General features: G+C 42.9%; 1 protein-coding gene across 3 annotated transcripts in view; it reads right to left on the minus strand.

The window, feature by feature from the left end:
• The window catches only part of INTS7 (integrator complex subunit 7), a 673605-nt gene that overhangs the window by 560089 nt on the left and 94437 nt on the right, over window positions 1–19079 (minus strand). For all 3 annotated transcript variants that reach the window (XM_069608525.1, XM_069608526.1, XM_069608527.1), the window contains one exon: window positions 12702–12839. In XM_069608525.1, coding sequence (XP_069464626.1) covers window positions 12702–12839 — 138 coding nt within the window. The remainder of the gene's footprint in view (window positions 1–12701; window positions 12840–19079) is intronic.

The raw sequence follows: 19079 nt of genomic DNA on the forward strand, positions 1-19079 counted from the left end.
AAAAAGAAGCAAGAAATGGGGATCGAATATGGAAGCCTAAAAAAAATTGGTATGGAATGTCGAGGCATGTTCCAATAATCATTTTAACGTTATGAAAAGCTGTATATGGTGCGTGAATACAGTGACTCTCTATCTCTCTCATCCTCCTACCTGATGTAATGGATTCCAAAGAAAACCAAAAACTACATTCCAGGAGAGATGCTGTTGTATTGGCTTTATGCAAAGGATCGAACGGAGGACCCATTAATTTTGCCAATTCCTACGAGGAGGATCTTCTCCTGCTCTGGGGGATAAAAATGTGATGTTTTTCAAATAGTCCCTGATCCTCATGATTGTGAAAAAGGAAACACGAGTACAGCTACTAAATGCACTTTTGTGGAAGAAAACAGCAGACTAGACAGATAACTGAGAAAAGGTAATACCAGTGCTTAGTATTTCTACCATTTCAGTCATATTTGCAAGTGAGGTTTTACATTTGTGACCAGAATTAATTATTTAGGAGCCAGCAAGATACCAGATAACCCACCATAAAGCATGTCATATGTGCTTTCGAACCCATGTTCCGAGGCCTGGGTGGGTAAACAAAGTGTACACTGTTTACTTTCCATCCCATCGGTTACCCCCCCTGTGCAGTTACCTAAATGATACTGAAGGGCCAAGGTTACTGTACGCACCCAAGATTTCCAGCTGATGCCTTGCAAACTATTAGCATTTCAGTTAAGAGCGTTCTCTCATGCAGAGATTATTATTATTGAGATGTCTTCCTTCAATTACTACAACAGGAGTCGCATTTTCAATCTATAAAAACACAGTTTATACAGAGGATTCCACTATTAATGCTTCTTCAGTATCAAATGTGCCTTGAATAATGCCCATTCAGCCATGCGTCATCGCAGTTTACTTTAAAATTATAATCTTGTTAAATGACAGTTTATGCAAGTCAGAAGCGCTCATCAGAATTTATATGGGGGACGCTAGCCCCACAGACACAGTAATTTGGCCTCAAGAACAGACCTGCGCAGTCTCACTCCAGGAAACACTATTCCCCAGAAAACACCACAAGGGAGCAGACCAACCCATGTGCGGGAATACAGGAATAAGCATTGGGGCGCTCGCCGACCAGGCACTCCTGCTCCCATACTGTAGGAAAGTCTGCATCTGGCAGAAGAGACTGCGCAACACTGCAGAGCCACTACACTCAAGGAGAGAATTTCAAAATGCCACTGATGCTACTAAAACCTTTCAGTTCCTAGTAAAGACTAATAGAAACCATTACCGCATAAACAAATCACTGACCTTAAGTAAAAATGATACAGTAAAGGAAACTGGGACTCCTGAAAAGAATAACCATTCCCAGGAGGCTAGAACAACTAGGGCCTACGGAATCATTACCAGCCTTACAGAATGCCCAACAGACATGGGTTTAAAAGGGTCTGGGAAAGTTAATTTACTGTCTGCAACCGACAGGAAGCAGACCTACATGCCGAGGCTCCCTTGCTACAAGGGGAGACTGGAGAGAATGATTGCCTGGAGGAAAGGAGGAAATGCCTGGCAAGGCTGGCTGGAGAGTTTAAGCCCTGGAGGAGGAAGGCTGCCCAGAAGGGCACCACAGCCCCTCTCAAGACCTTGGAGGAATTGGAAAGGTGAGCCAAAGGTTTTCCACCAGCGTCTCCCTAGGGAAGGACTGAGGCCGGTGGCAGGAAAACAAGAGAATATCGGCTGCCCAAAAAGGACCCCCGAATGTGGGGAAGACGTACCCATTACAGTCGAGGTCCAGGAGGGACCTGTTTCGAGTCCTGAAACCCGAACTCCAGGATGGACTAGCAATGAATTGAAGGAGAGACCAGATGTGAAAACTGGAGAGACCTCCTCTGAACCATGAAGACCAGAGCATGGGGAGAGTATTGCAAGGCCCAGAGAGGACTAAGAAGAGAAAGCTGTGGAAATTCATATCTGGGAAAGGTTGTAAGAAAGGCAGTGAAAGTAAAGGGGGAAAGGTCAATCCTGGCATAACTCTTGAGAGTTTTGCTTTTGATTAGCTTTGGGCTGAACATTTGCAGTTCAGTAGAATTGAACTCGTGTTGGTCAAACCTTGGAACGTTTTGTGTTGAAGCATAGGGTAGCTTGGTGGATAAGGACCCTGAAGACTAGGTTTGCTACTTCTTGGCCACAACATTTGAGCATTCTTTGGTAACGTAAAGTGTTTTCAGGAAGAGCAAGAACTTCTAAGGAAGGGAGTTGGAACGTTTTTTTGGGCTCTGATCTTCAAAAGGAGTTGGACCTCTGGAACAGAGCCCGCTGGGTTGTCCAATCCCGAAATGCTTAACTACAGATATACCCACATTATTTGCAGATTTCCCTGAGAGCATATAGGTGTTTGTCTCACCCAAGTCCTTAGAAACCGAACATTAAATAAAGATCTTTTACATCATACCTTAAGCGTGGCATGTATGATTGTCTCAAATTCTGACAAGACAAAAAGGCCCTTAATGCTAAATTTCCTTCCTACAGACTTTAGTCTCAGCCCATGCCTATCTAGCATTGTTTAAATCCAATCCAATCACTAACATTAACTCCATGCAAAACTTAAATATAACGAAACTACAAGTTCACACTCATGTTGGTTCACCCAAGACCTTGCCTCTGATAAAAACCCTTGTCAGAACGTTTGACAAACTGGCACAATTATCGCTCTACCCAAAATACCCAGCAATACACATCTGCTATTTTAAAGCAATCTGACACTACTGAAAATTCATCTTCTAAAACTAATCTCTGAAGCCTTCAGCAAACCCAAGCAACTCTTCGGAAAGCTGGAAATTCGGACCAACTACCTGAAATCTTCAAACCGCCACTCCCAAGAGGTCTGTGAAAGCAAACTTCTCCTGCAAAGTGGCAAACACTGTTAAGTTGCAGCATCCTTGCCGATTCCTCACCCTCCTTTGGCACCTCCTACTCACCACACCCTCACACTGCCCAATGGTGAACTTTTCCTTAGTCATCTTAGAAAACATATTTTACTGTTTAAGGGAACTGAAACCAGCCATAGAATCAAACTGTCTTGCTGCCCTTGTTGCACATTGTGCCGAAATAGTGGCGGGCCATGTAAGCAGTTTTATTAATCTCTCACTTCAAATTTCCCAGTGAGGTTAAGCAATCTTTAATCACTGAACTCCTAGAAGAAAAATAAATAATCACTTAACCGACTAGGTCTCTGAAATTATCGTCTCATTGCCAAACTCTCCTGCATTGCCAAAATCATGGAACAAGTAAGTCCCCAAATACGTGCATCATCACGTCCAAGGCAATGACACTCTTTTGGACTACCTTCAATCAGGCTTCAGACCAAAACGTGGCATTGAGGAGGATGATCAATTGAACTGATAGCAAGTTCGTTAGTTTGCTTGTTTCAGCAAAAGGAACTTCTAAATGTTACGTGTAATCACTGCCGCGTCCAGGCATGGCAGATCCAGCAGATCCAGGCGTCCACGTCGCTATGGCAACGTTATACTGGTAAACGGCCCATCCCAAGATGGTGCAACGTCCTCACGACGCAACAGGATGATGCTGATGCGTCAAGATGGCACAGTCCACCCGATTTCACACAACGCTACATAGATGCCGGTGTCATGCATGGCAGGCAAATTACCTCGGGACCTGTAACACTGTCTTCACACAGAACTGGTTCTGCCCATAGAACTGCTAAGCCTTTCTATTCTAAATGGAGATTGTTTGATATCATGCCTGGAAAACGACGTTTGCATTATTCACATCGTTAAATTCCCGTGATTAGAGATTGTCACGTGTGTGTCTGCATTACATTTATAAGCAGCGTGTGGACGTCGCTCGCTGCTTCTGATTGAACCAACATGGCGTCTTGTAGCTGAAACTTTGATCTGCGTCCTCGCATCTCTTCAGCAACTTCTTTGGCTTTCCTCCTGCGCGTTTGCTCCACACGCGAACTCCTGTAGCTGCTTCCAAGAAGATACAGCAGGTTTCCTTGTCCGCGTGCATTTTTCTACACGCTATCGTCGGTGGCCGTTTACAAGAAGACCAACGGACGGCTTTTCCTGCACACGCGAGTTCTGGCAATCCCGGCTGCATGTACTTTGGTTGCGTGTAAAAACACACGTGGGTTCCTGAACTCCGTGCGGCTTTCCTGGCTGCGTGTAAGTTTGTTGCGTATAAAACACCACCCGGTTTGCTGAACTCTTCATGTGCGGCTTTCCTGGCTGCGTGCAAGTTTGTTCGCGTGTAAGCCACACGTGGTTCCTGAACTTCTAACGTGCTGTTTCCTGGCTGTGTGTACCATTGCACGTATAATTCCACACGCAAGTTGTGCTACGCTTTTGATTTAAATCCTGGCACCTGTGATGAAACAACAGGTGGATTTCTACTCCCTATTTCTGTTCTACGTGGAAAAGGAAGTACTGCCGACAACTGTCAATTAGAAGGTGATAGTGCACAGTACTTTGAATGCTATCCTGTGGTGCACCAACCCGGTATCTAGCGTGAGCCGTGTGCCGTTCGGGATAAGTTTTCCCTTACTAACCTTCCCTCCTTTTGTCGTCGTTCCCGTATTTGGATTACTACAGAGACTTGTTGGCAGAACCTCCAGTTATCAGAATGTACAAGTTAGTGTTGTGCTGATTTCTATTGCTGTGCTATTAGCGAGAGTTAATGTTGGGACACTTCCTCATTATACCTTATTGTATCCTAGGCCAACTTCCAATGGTTTTCCCATGCCCTTTCCAGTGATTCCTCTCTCTGCCTGTTCTATTAGTCAGAGAGTGGTATCATTTGGAAGGTCTATTTTGACTTCACTACTTTCAAGCCGTTTGCCTCATCAAGGATCTGGAAGAACCCTACCATTTGTATCCTTTATGGTTATACCTGTATCCTTTTACATTAGATACTTGGGTGATTTATGACAGCCGGTGATCGGGTAAACCTTGAGTCGCAATCTGCCTTCTTTGCGGTTGCACAGTGCTAGTTGGCCTGATCTCGTGACCCCTGCTGCTATTCTCTTTCCTGCTTTTCTTTCGCTTCCTTGTTCAGAGCACATTCTGGATTCTCGCTCCTCCTGTCTGTGGCTCTCTCTCCCCCAGCACTCAGTCTCCTATTCTGGGTTCTATATACCCGACGTCTGTTGTTTGGACTGCTTGGCCTGGAATTACAATAACTCTGAGAGGACATCCATTTACCGTGTTTTGACCCAACTGGACCTGCAGGAGGGTCTCCCCACCCACCCCCCCCAATTGTTTTTTTTCCTCCAGACTTTAACCTGCTATTTCTGGGTAGCCTCCTACCTCTGTGCCGTACTACTACCAGACAGCAGGGTGGCTGCTCTGGAAGACAAGCCTTATCTCTTTGATCCAAAACTCTGCAAGTCCACAAAGGTAAGGCATGTCGCTGACACTAAATATCATTGTGTGCTGGTCTGGGAAGTCTTGCGGTGCAGTTGACTTTATGTGTACATGGTTTAAAGCCAAATAAAATATTTGATTAAAAGAAAAACACATGGCATGGTGACCACACTCATCTTCATATGGGAAAACATCCTGGCATCAGCTGACAAAGGTGCTACCTGCCTACTCATAATCCCAAAAGTTTAACCGCCTTTGATAGAGTAAGCCACTAACACCTAATGAAGAGACAAACTAGCAGCGGGTGTGTCCAGCTACTCCCTGGAAAGGTTCTGTGATTTTCTTTCCAACAACACATTGGACTTGGAACATTTACCTCATCCGGCTCTTCAGTCCCTCACAGTATCCCCAGGGCTCTACTCTCTCTCGCCTTTCCTCATTACACAAAGTCACTCATGGATATCCTTCACCTAAATTCCACTATTTTGCAGAAGACACAAAAATAAACTTGTGTCTGTGCTGTGATCCCAATCCTCTCCAGAATCTAAGACTATCTTCTATGGAGTCTTGGATGAACGAAAACTGCTTGAAGCACAACACAGACAAAACAGACGTCCTGCTCTTATTTACCAAACATCCATCAACCAAATATCCAGATCTTCTCTTCCCAACCTCATTTAATATTGCTCCAACTTATCCCTCTCCTCCAAAGCCAAGAAAAGTGTCCCCTGGATCGCCAGTCTAAACATGAATTCCCATCTGCTGTAAAGTTACCTCAAATCTCTTCTGAAAATGTTCCCTTTCACCAAGCTTGAAAAATCACCCTGTAATCGTGGGATTGCTTATGTCTCGGCTGGATTAAGCAAGTTCTTCTTGCACCAACCTTCTGACCTACGAAATGCAAAGACTTCAGCTGGTGCAAAAAACAACCCGGCGCTTCATTGCCACTATCCACAAGTACCAATCTTGATCACCCCACTAGGGACACCCCATTCTGTAGATCAGCCCCTCTCCTCAAGCTTCCTTCATCTAAACACCATGGAAGAAGTGACAAGAGATTTTCTGTTGCAGACTCATCTCTATTGAGCTTTCAACCCCTCCACATCCGCCAATCTACCTCCCCGATTAATTTCAGAAAACTCCTGAACATTTGGCTCTTGATTTTATCTACACATTCCTCTTCTAACCCCTTAACCTGTTACGGGTCTATTAACTATTTTGAAATGTGCACTTTATATACTATATACATACAAATGTATCTTGGGCACTAACGAGCCATGATCTGAAGGCCGACAGGAACATGATCAAACTGCTATTCTCAGGATTATAGTTCCAACCGGCTCCATATTATAAATACAAATAATGTTCTAAATTGCACAAGCTACCACCACAGTGGCCTCACATCACTATTGCTTAAAGGAGGTACATATTTAGTCTGCGCATAAAGTAACTTAACCTAGGTCTGTGAAAGTGAAAACAAAAATAGGAATGGGAGATGAGAGAGAAAGGAGCAGGGATCACTAAGGGAAAGTAATTGGGTAGAACAAGACGAAGGGGGGAATGCTTGTTCCTGCTTGGATGTGTGGGATCTTGCAGTTGGTCCTGCAAACAATCTTCATCCATAATAGGTCTGCGTTTTTGGCAGATCCGAGTACTGCATTAAATACAAATGGGGTGCAAGGTGAAATCCAAAATTGTGCCTCCTGTTTTCTTTTGTAAAGAGGACATGCCATGGTTGTGGAGTAGGCTGGTCAGGGAGTTCTAGCTAGCTTTGAGGAAGAACACTATAGGAAAAGAAGAAACTATGAGTAGGCATGAAGACGACTGCCACACAATCCAAAATGGCTGACCCAGTTTATCTGGTGTGAAGATATATTTTCAGAATCAGCCCTCTGGATAGAATCTGAGCGACCATGCTTTGGTGAACTGGAAAAGACACTAATGTCTAGCCAAACTCTATCTGGTTAGTGTGGCTGAATAGCAAGGATTGGTCCTCAGAATGTTGTGAACGGTTCAGTCACACAGAGCACAATTAATAATACAGGCTGGGCAGAATGTATAAAGTACAGTTATTTAAGCCTTGGACAAAATCTTAACCAATTAAAATACCACAGGTACATAACACGCAAAAACAGTCACTACTAAAATATGCACATTCACTTCAGTGTGCTCTGCTAAGAGCACCAACACTTCACTCTTAGAATACAATTAAAGCGGTTTTAAACCGGGTACGTAACCATTAGAGCATTACAATGTTTTAAATAAAGCAGTTCGAAACATTACACACGCTTTAAAAATGTAGGCACATTTTGCACCTCAAAAAGTCCTGCTTAGCTAGAAAAGTTTGGGTGTAGTGCCCTACAGGGTTCAACATTGAGGGGAGCTGGGAGCTAATTAGCTCCTGCATGTAGCCTAGAAGAGCCTGGTTAGCTTGATCCCAGAGGCTACCAGGAGCTACTTTCTGCTCCCCAGACCAAGTGATGCTTTACAAACATACCCATGTGAATTTAACTGTGTGTTTGGGATGACCTATAAACAAGCATTAGGGCATAACTATACGACGTATAAAGCACAAGTGGTCATAAATAATGGATATGTTTGGATCTTCTGTGGAAGTTAGATTTGCAGAACATTAGCTCCTGGTCATGGTTAAGGCTGAATACGCACGAGCTGCTTTTAGCTCACTCTTTTCCAATCTTAATTCGATTCCTACCCTAAAGTCACAGACTGAAATGTAGTCCTATTCAGTGACTCCAAACAAGAGTTGGCAAAGCCAAAAGTGTCTCAAAGTTAGATAACAGTTGAAGATCTCCAAGAGTCCTAAACAGAACGCCCCCAATCCAAACAACTTAGGTGAAGCCCTATAGTGGATCCTTGACCAGAACACCACCTTTCACGGTCACGCAAGGGAGAGGTAGAGTAAGGACTTCATGGCTGTTAAACCCTATGGAGGCAGATCGGGTAGGAATAGCTATGCTTACCCCCTGTATTCCAATTCACTCAGAGACCACCATACAAGTTCCTGAAATTGCTGGGAGCCCTTTTCATGATGTATCTTGGTTCCGTTGAAGGAGGTCTAGGGGTCTCAGGTGCAGAGGTCACTTTCACCTCAGGTTTTTGGGTCCAGCTAGTTCACGGTTCCATGCTCCAATGGATCGGTTTTGGACACAGGACAGCTGGATACCTGCATTGTACTGAAAAAAGGACCACCATTCCAGAGATTACCTCAGAGGACTCCCAGGACACGATGCAAGTGGCGATCAGCAACAGCCACACAGAAGAAATGGCAAAAATCGGGCCTTTGTGGCAGGAACAAAGAAACTGCTCCTACTAGGCCCCTCTTCGTGGTGGAGAGCTGCAAGTGCAGGGGAATGCTTCTGGTTTCAAAAGTCCAGGATCTGGGGGGTCCCAAGGAACAACTTGGGAGAATGACTGATGCAGCGAGGAGGTCCAATTTGAATCTTGTCAGCCCACAGAATCCACCCTTCCAGGACACTTCAGAAGGCTTCCAAGTGCGAAATAATCAAGCAGAAGTTGATACTGGTTGATTTAACCAGTCATGCTATCGAAGCACTGATGAAAGCCTCGGGAGATCAGTAAAGGAGCAGGGCTTCACTAGGACGGATGGAGAAAGTGCTGCTGGCTGGCTTCCACTGAAGAGCTCCTGGTCTTCAGCAGGATGCTCCTCCATTCCAGAAAAGCCTCTGGCCAACACATCTGACCAGCAACAGACACACTTTAGCATGGATGTGAACTGGGACTAGACAGTTGCAGCCCCCACACCTGGCCATACACACAGACCATCACATTGGCCAGGAAAGGGTTATCCATGTATGGCAATTCCAGCTTTTCGAGAGCAGGAAGAAAGCCAACCAAGAAGATGGCCAAAGTACAGGCAAACATCTTGTGGCACAGCAATTTTACAGTAGATGATACTCTATTTGGCATTAAGGGGTAAAATGCAAAATCGCATGAGACATCACAAACGAAAACAGTAGAAAAGTATTCACTGCCAACAGCCCATCCTGGACACTTCATATTAGTAAACAAAAAGTTACAAATAACAAAGCTACAGAGACACAAAATGTCCCAACCGCACTTTACAGAATATTACTATGGAGAACAGAGTTCTCCTGCACTGATAGACATAGGGTCTGACCAGGGCCTCCAAACGTAAGAACAGATCCAAAACCGTAGCAAAACAAACATTGGGTGTCCCACTGATGCCTAAAGGGGGGAAACAGCTAAATGGAAATCCTAACACCCATTTATGTGATGGGTCAAAATACAGAGCATGTATTTGGTGGAGGCAACCATGGGTGACACGGGTGGGCTTTGATCCAAATGGGAAAGGGACTTGGGAAATGCGGTGGATGAGCAGTTACGGTGTAGGATGTGCAGCAGTTTCAGACCTCGATCGCAAGCCAATATAAATTTCACTGGGTGAAACTGTTTCACCAATGGCAATGTGATCTGTTCCTGCTCTCCAAAATGTTTCCAGGGGCGAGTCCATTCTGTTGGCACAATTGTGGGGAACGTGGCACATACTGGTCTATGTGGTGGTCCTGCAGGAAGGTGCAGGTGTATTGGTCTGAGGTGTTGGGGTTGATAAAGGGCACAGATGGATAGCGAGGTGGCTGGACCCTATGTTAGTACTTTTTGGATTGGACACAGGGGACGGGGCTGGGAGGCCTTGGCGCACATGGTGCATTTTCTCCTGGTGACTGCAAGAGCCTGCTGGCCACATATTGAAAGAGAGAACAATTGCCAGGGACAACAGAATGGTTGGTCAAAGCTAAAGAGATATACCTTATGGAAAAGATTACTGCCACACTCCATGGATGAAACACTGGTCTGGGATTGGAATAGTCAGGGTTTCTCAGGAAGTTTCCCATTCTATTAGCACAATGGGAACGCGAGGATGGGCAGGTGATGCTGGATACATGACAGGTTGGGAAGAATGATCTCTATGGTCAGCGAATTCTTGTACCCCCAACTGGAGGGTATTCAGGATGATTTGGCAGGGGCACCACTTCAGGGACATGCATTGGGAGCGTAGATGAAATAGCAACTTAGTTTTGCAGGTAGGGCCAGGGATGTATTAGCATATGGGGGTGGGAGATACGGGGGAGGACATGAGGGTTTACGTTGATTTATGGTGCACAATGTGTTTTGATCTTTCTTGTTGTGACAAAAAACAAACATCTGAATTAAAAACTACATAAATACAGAGCATGATGGATGAGTCTGAGACCAATAAGGCCACTAAGACAAAAAAGAAAACTCTGTACCCATGAAAAGATGAATCAAAGTCTACATGATGAGAAACTTTCCAAGCAGGAAGCATTCATTACACGGAAATGGCAGGAGGAAGCACTGTGTTGCTGTGCTCAGAGGCTGACGGAGAGAACTAAAGCCTAGTACCTGGCTGCCATGTGAAGAAGCTCATACCTAAGGAACCTCCTGAAAGCCTTGAAGAGCACATACAACCTGAGATGCGTTGAGAACCCTCAACATCACCCAGAACCCGAGAGGCGCTAAAAAATCCTAGAATTCGTTTAGAACCTGAAAGATCCAAGGCCACAGAAAAGCACCTAGAACAAGAGAGGCATTCGGAAAAGCAGAACTTGAGAAAGACAAACTGGAGAAAAGGACATTGTGAATACTAATATGCAGGTGTAGGATGTTGATTAAATCTCTAGAGATTGAAGACTCCTTACAAAGAGCCTGAATACTGAGACACTATTGAAACATCTTGTATTAGGAAACTAAAGAGAGTAGACAATCTTCTGGTCACCCTGCCATGCAAATGTATTATTTTCCAAAACCAACAACCAAGCTGGTATATTTTTGCTATATGCAGTCTACCAGAACAGAGTCAAGAGTTGGGTGTAAACAGCAGAGAGGGCTGTAGGAAATAAAGAGTGTGAAAACATGCAACTGTGGAAAGGCAAGGCAAGCTTCCAGTGGTATGACTCCCCTGAACCTTAAGGCATTTACAAAGAATTCTCATGTGGAGTCTGCTGGAGCCACAAATGTGCACAAGGCCATCAACCCAAACAGAGACCCCACTGTGCAGACTGTCAGCCTGGTTCCTACCTGAAACACCAGTGCAAGACTACCGTGACTGGCAGTAGATTTGATTCCTCCTAAAAAAAGAAAAATCACAAGGTATGACGAAGGTTGATGGTTGCATCCAGAGATCAGATTGCCTTTTGTAATGCAGATTCTGCCTAACATCGGAAGGGGTAAATTTAAAGAAATACTAGTGGCACTGATGTTTTGCCAATGTCATTAGATGCATGGACATCTCTCATTAGGACGGTTAAGTCAGAAAAAAAGCATCCTGAACCAATAGTGGTCTTCCTCTAATATGAAATGCAGAGGAAGAATAGGCCCCTGTATAACGGCAATGTATAAATATAGGTTTTGATGGTCTACAGTGACCGTGTGATGATTTCGCCCTACAAGGCTGTACCTATTCATGGATGCGCTCCCATTCTGAGATACTCTGTTTTTGCTTTGATTTGGTGAAGCTGTTTTGGGAGGGCTCTCATGGCTGTTGAAGCTGGAGTCTTCTTAACGGTACTCCTCCCTCTACAGTAGCTCTGGGTCAGATCCGAGTGGTTACTGTGACAAATCCAGTGCTTGAACACAGAGGTAGAACTTGTAAAATAATATCCTATTCTAAGCAGGGCTTAGATTGCACAGTCTCCGCTATCAACTGCAGCAGCTCTACACCAACAAGACAGAGCAGACTCAGCATTTTTTTCTTAGGCCTACAAACATCACTAAGGAATCTAGAGGATAGTCTGTTTTACAGAAAAACAGATACCTATAATTATCTTTAGAGTTTCTCTTGTGGGGAAAAGCTGGCGTATAGACTTTCTGTGCAAGGAAATTCAATTCTACATTCTTTGAAATATCTACTTCCAGAACATCAACTTTCTCTTTTTGCCTGCTTTTTTCCAGCCTGCCACAGGCAGAAAATGTTCTTTGCTTCGTCTTCAAGCCTGGAATGAGCATCAACTGCCTTTGAACATATTCAGTTAAGAAGACAAATCATGCCCTTGTTTGACATTAATCTACATCTCTAGCTAAACTGGTTTCCTACAATTTTGCGGGTCTAATGCTCAGAAATGACTTAACATCATTGTGCTCAAGAAAAGTACTGTTTCACTGGAGCAATATGCCCCTCAGTACTAGGGTAATTGCACATCCATAATGTACAGCCAATTATTATGAACAAATGTACATAACAGTTAAATCAATTAAATGACAGTAGCAGGTAAATAGCCAAAAAGGGGTAAAAGGATTCATTCATATAAACCTTACTTTGATTGTGCAGAGAAGTTGGCAGCAGCAAAGATCGCAGCTTCAATTTCCACATTATCATGTGAATCCAGGCTCTGACGAATACTGTGATGAGCGTTCTTCCTTTCTGGAATTATAGATGCCATACTCCCCAGCATTCTGTAGAAATAAAGTGCCAACCGTGAAATACAGCTCACTAGAAATCAAGTGAACATTAGAAAGGTCAAATGCTTCTTTAAGCCATAGTGTGGTTAGCGAGTTGCATAATTTGCACAGTTGATAGAAGACCTGCTCGATACATTTCAGCTTTCAGTTGAGCAAGAGAATATGAGCCAATATTGATACAAAGAAGTAGAGCCAGATACTAAAATAAAAAGCAAGGGTTTTATGCAAGAGTTTTTTTCAGGAATATCCCTGTTGTGTTATTTTTCCTTGCAGTCCTAACACCAGTGCTAATGGCCCAATGCTTCATAACTTAACTGGAGTGAGGTGAACAGCTCGGCACCCCCAACCTTTCTGGTCTATCCGTCTATGGCATAATGCAGAATAAAAAAAAACATTGTCAATAGAATCCTGCAAACATCAATACACTCTACTCAATAAAATCTGTTTTTCCCAGCTGACACCTCCTTCTCTAGTTCTCTGCATGTAAAATCTTAGGAGAGGATGAAACGCTATTGCATCCTCAGTCAGGAAGGCTAGGTGGTTTTCACAAAAGGTCAAAAACAAGTGAAGGTCTAGTAAAAAGGTTTAAGGTCCAATTTACTCACAGTAAATACCAAAAGAACCAATTCTTAAGCAGTATGGTCCAGATTGCTCCACAAATATTCTGTGGGTTCTTCCCCAGTCACCTAAGTCACAGGGTTAAAGTTCCCCTACACTTCTTTCTTCATCTTGCTGTTTGTGGGCTTGGTTTGGTGGGAAGATCGTTCCATCTGTTTGTGTTTCCAAGGGCAGTGCTTAAGACCCTCACAATCTTCCGGTCCTAGGGTTCTAGCTCTCAGTTTCATCAACCCACTGTCATTGTCACTCCCCTCAATCAATGCCTCGCCATGTGCCTGAACCTAGGAGGAATCTGTCCTAGTCTACATTTCCTGTATCGCATGCTTTTCCCGATGCTCTGCCACATGCTGGTTCCAACAAACATCCAAGGCTCACCCTTCACAGGCTCAAGGGTTGCCTACTAAACCCAGTCTTCTTATTCCTCTCAGGGCCCGATGTGCCCACTCCTTCAACCACCTACTCTCTCCAGTTCATCTTCATCCTCCCTTTTCATCATTCTACTTCTTTCAAAAAGACTTGCTCGTTTTCACTTCTTCTCCTCTTCATACTCTTTTTCCTGTTCTCTCGCTATCTGCACCAAATGCGAACCTTCAGACACCCACACACTTCAGCCAAACCTTAAACAGTGACCCAGCCCCATCTCTCAGGACGACCCCAGTTCAACTGGGCAGTTGTGAATGCTGACTCTGGATTGGTTTACGAGAATTGCTCTGTGAGCTCCCAACACATTCTCAGCCCCACCCCTTGCTGTGTGCTTCAGTGGGGTGAGCCAACGAAGATGCCTGCCGCCCTCTTGGTTCTCACCCATGTTCAATGGGTGGTGAAGGTGGTTGAGCTCCTCTGCCGCAACTTCCCTCTGCCTCTCCGAGTGAGCCTCCACTTTAATGTGAATAAAAGGCTTCAGAGTCTCACTCCAAATCAGAGTCTCTCTCCAAATCCTTCTCCACACGAAACCCTACTCCCCGGTGACAGGAAGGTCAGCCTTTATAGAACTGCAGGACTATCTTGGGAATCTCCGAGTGGGTTAAATCCTTCCAGGGTCACTCAGAATTTCACCACACGGATAACTGGGCTACCCTATCTGATACTGGACACGTAATCACACAGCGAAAGGGTTCCTTAGAACAAAGTTTACAGTGACTTTAGCATGGTGTAAGTGTAATGATATATACAAAATTACTTTTTTCGATTTTCTGATCACTGAGTGGGGCCCAGCGCTTATCTTACCGACTGGTCCCACTCGTGATCAAACTACATTTGCAAGTTGTACATATTAGTGTCAGTAACTAAAGGAGAGATTACTGAAATAGTATTTTATCTTTGACAGTATTTTATCTTTTCCAAACCCCAGAGAAAGTGTATAAATAGTATTTTAAATAGTATTTTATCTTTTCCAAAAAAAGCCCCAGAGAAAGTGTAAATAGACATACGAGGAAAGATGTTGCTATAACATAGAAAGCAGCAGTTGCCGCACTTGGGTTTACCCTTGCAAGGTCAGTACAGTGCATTGAGTCTTAAAAATGTGTACAATGAATGAGAAACAAATGGAGTAATTGATATATATTTACTTTATAGAATAAAGACAGGGAAACACTGATATCCCCACCTGAAGAAGGGCGGACAAATCGCCCAAAACGCGTAGTGGAAGACCTAGGTTAAAACCCTAAAGGCTCAGATTGGGAGCATTAATTGAAACAACACCTAAAGGATATCAGTACAATTTGAACATTACATTACCTACATAGAAGGATATATGAGGAATTTACGTGGTATTTTGTTTTCGTTGAAAAGGTTATGTTGAACATGTTATTATTAAGAATCAAGTATGCTACGATTTACGGTATATAAACATAAAGATTTCATTTGGATGTAAAGTGAACGAAAGAAATTTGATTGTATAAACCTCTTTCATGAAATAATAAATATACACATAGTATTGTGTTTAAAATATTTAAATGTGAAGTTGATTGACATGGTTTGGCTGTAATTTGATCCAGCAAAAAAGTGTGCATTTGTTATGTCTTCCCTTTTTTACGGTTGACCTCCACAATTTGTCCCAATCTCTGAGTGGGTCTCACAGCACGCCCCAGAGCTTTATTTCTCAAAGTCCCTAGAAGGGATAACACCATTTTGTGGCAGGATGTGGAGAGGCTCTGCATCCACATCCGGGCATGGTGGCGTTGGCCTGGGTATCCTCTTCACGGCCCGTGGGCTAGACATCACACTGTGGGTGGTGGCACCTAACCCCTTGCACCACTACATCCCTTACCCCAAGGGATAGGAACGGATCTTCATCACACCACCTTTTACGGGAAGAAAAGAAAAAAAAGCTCTTTACCAAATGTGCCCTATTGCCAGAATGTTTGGGAATTTTTAATTATTCAGTTCCAACCACTTTTGGAAATTAACACATTTTTTGATAGTAAACGAGAACTCTACCCAAGCCAGCTTTGCAAAAATCCTTACTCTTGTTTGGGATGATAATCTCTTAGAAGCTGACACACATATACATGATCTGTCGTAACTGAAACATAGCCCCTGCACCTTCTCCTGTATTTTCCAAAGCTGTTGCTCCTTTAGTTTACTGCCTTTTTTATTGCAGACCTCGCCAAACAAAATAAATCTTAAAATTCCTATCATTAAAAGAATATGGCTTAAGCCATTCTCTTTTCCAAGAAACTGATACTAACCTCTATCTGATAGCATCACTTAGTTATTCGTTTATAGCTTGTCAAACATAATTAGAGGAAACTACTGATCTCACTTACCACAATTCCCAAAGAAATCATGCTTTGCTTTAACCAAGAGTTGACTTCTTGTCTTTTGCATTTCTAGCTCAATATTAGTTTGAGCGACTAAGTCTCACTAGGGCTCATCAACAAACAACTCCCTTAAACTACTGCAACATCCTGAACTGCTCTAACATGACTGATCTCACTAGTTTACACTTTACCAAACTGGCAATATCCTCAATCTCATAATATGGAAATGTGTTTTTTAATTTGCAAATACCCATCCTTTTCTGGTGAGTAGACTAGCACCCAAATAATATATTTTTTCATGGGATTATGCAATTTCTTTACATCCTTCTAAACTAGAAAACGATCGCAAAATGCTCCCTCAAAGACGTCCTTGTCCAATGCTTTCACAACAAAAGGAAAAGCCTTCCTGAAGCCTTTACAATTCTTGTAGTGATTAACACCTTTGGTTCCCACTACAAGAGCAGTGCTCTCCATCCACTGTGTTTCCATATCAAACAAAACATGAAAGCTCACAGTTCTTCCCTCCAATCAATTAAATAAGTCATAGCAATCTAGTAAATATTAAGCAAATCAAATTGCTCTTTACCTTCTCACCCAAATGACATTGATTGATAAACTATACATAAATAAATGTAACTAAAGCAAAATAGTTATTTGAACAATCAAATTACTTCAATTCTTTCCCATCATATTAATCTTTTCCAAAGTGTAAAAGATTACAGGACCACAATGTCCCTCCCACCCAACCTGAGGCATCATTTAGCAGCCTCCACAAGAATCTCAACATTTAAATTTCTTGGTCAATGAAGATTCCAATGACTGCCTTGCTTGTGCCAGAACATTCTTTCACATTTGTCAGGGATCAATTTAGCGAGCTGCTCCGCCAACATTAAAACATGCAAAACGCAGCCATGATGAGAATTCATCTGTGAAGAATGGTTTAAAAGGAAACCTGTGCAAGTAAAGAAAGGGTGTTGTATGTGCTGAAAGAGGAAGTTCAGCCATGACCCATCGCCTTTATGAGATAGGGAGCAGCAGATATGTGTTGCCAAATAGCAGATCAATGAGACCCAACAGTACTCACTAACCACATGAGGTGAGCTAGGAACCCCCTGTGAGAGTTGAACATGGGCTGATCTGGAGGAGAGGAGAGAATATGGAGACACATTTTGGGAAATCAAGTAAGCTGTAAGGAACCGAAGGAAAGAAGGAATTGCCAGAGTGTGTGATAGTGTATGAAAAGAGCACCTGGACACAGTAAACTGGACCTTGTAGCACCCAAAACGCTAGCAATGATATTCTGAGCATGGAGTAAGATGAAGTGGTGGATGCTTCTCAAGCCACAAGCTTGAGCTAATAGTGGAGGGAGTAAGGTACCTAATGTCCAAAAGTAAAACTAGAAACCAAAGAAATGGTAACATGACCAGCAGTCAATGCTGGAGACACGCGATAACAGTGTGAATGACCTACATTTCATAGAAAACAGAGGGGAGTCAGGAGTAGAACTTTATATCTCAATGTTAACATTTGCAAGTTGGCTGTCTTTTTTGACACCCAACAGCCTGACATTTTCCACAGAATGGAGCACCTGAGGCCTTTGGTAACCATCGACTAGAAAACACTTGGGGTAACTGGCAGTCACTATACACTCAGGGTACATTTTCACATGTGAGAACATGTTAGGAACTGTTCCTGTGTTTAATGTATTTCCAAATTTGCATCCAACTGTCACTTCCATTATGATAGTGGGAGATTCTGAACATTTATTGCAGAGGTCAGCATCCCTTGGGCTGTTTTAATCTGCATTTTTAATCCATGGATTTAGATTGTATTTTAGGCAACTGCCCTTAGAGGCCATGATCTTCTGACGAAGTTCTTTTAGCCTTTTCCATACCAATAACCTCACCTGTCTTTTGGCATGCCAAGAATATACACTGTCCTCTTTTTTGGAGGATGTGTGGAGGAGGACGGATACACAATAGCTTATACAAAAATCCACAAAGGACAGCTTCCCACCTTCACATGCAAAGGGCCGAAACAAGTACACAACTATCACCAAGCCGGATATGTCATCATTTGTATAGACAAAGAGCTTTGAGTTCACATATTTTAATCAGTATAAACAAAACATCAGCATAAATACAAAATATAAACATAAAAACCACCTACAAGTGGTAAGACCAATGACTGTCACTAGGGTGGTGACACCCAACATTCATTTGCTAATTTTTTTAAACATCACGACATTTTAGTGAGGTTAGTAAAAGAGTGAGAGAAACCTTTTTCCTAGGTCTTTCAAAAAAACTCTTAACTCTATTATATTCTTTAAACTTAGTCGACACCAAGATGCGTTTCTGGGTCTCAAGCAATTATACAGACAGTATGCAACTGGTTCAGTCTGATTTTAAGCGTCTTTTGGACCCGTCTTCAGGACACTGTGGTAGCACAGGTGATTTGAAGATGGCACACTTGGTAGAAATCTTCTAGTCTTGTTAATCTAAAAAACCAAAACGAAACCGAATTGGTCAACCAATCTAAATTTGAAAAATCATTGTGAACTTTTATGTTAATAGGTGATGTTGCGACATTCAACACAGACATTTCAATTTCTTTGGCGGCATGCGAAGAATTATCTGGAGTACTGACGATCATTTTTGTTCATTTTGGCATTTTGTCATCACTTATTATCAATTTGTTCGTGACTCTAGATGAGGGAAAGCAATTAATGTAACTTCCCTTTTCTCTCAGTTTGTTTCATGTAACTGCATAGCATCAAAGGTTAAGCCATCTAGCAGTCTCAATGAAGAAATCTATAAACAAAGATTTTAAGCACTTCATTTTGGTACATGTATTA

This window comes from Ambystoma mexicanum, chromosome 4q (genome assembly GCF_040938575.1).
Source record: "Ambystoma mexicanum isolate Mex_15411 chromosome 4q, UKY_AmexF1_1, whole genome shotgun sequence".
NCBI classification, from domain to species: domain Eukaryota; kingdom Metazoa; phylum Chordata; class Amphibia; order Caudata; family Ambystomatidae; genus Ambystoma; species Ambystoma mexicanum.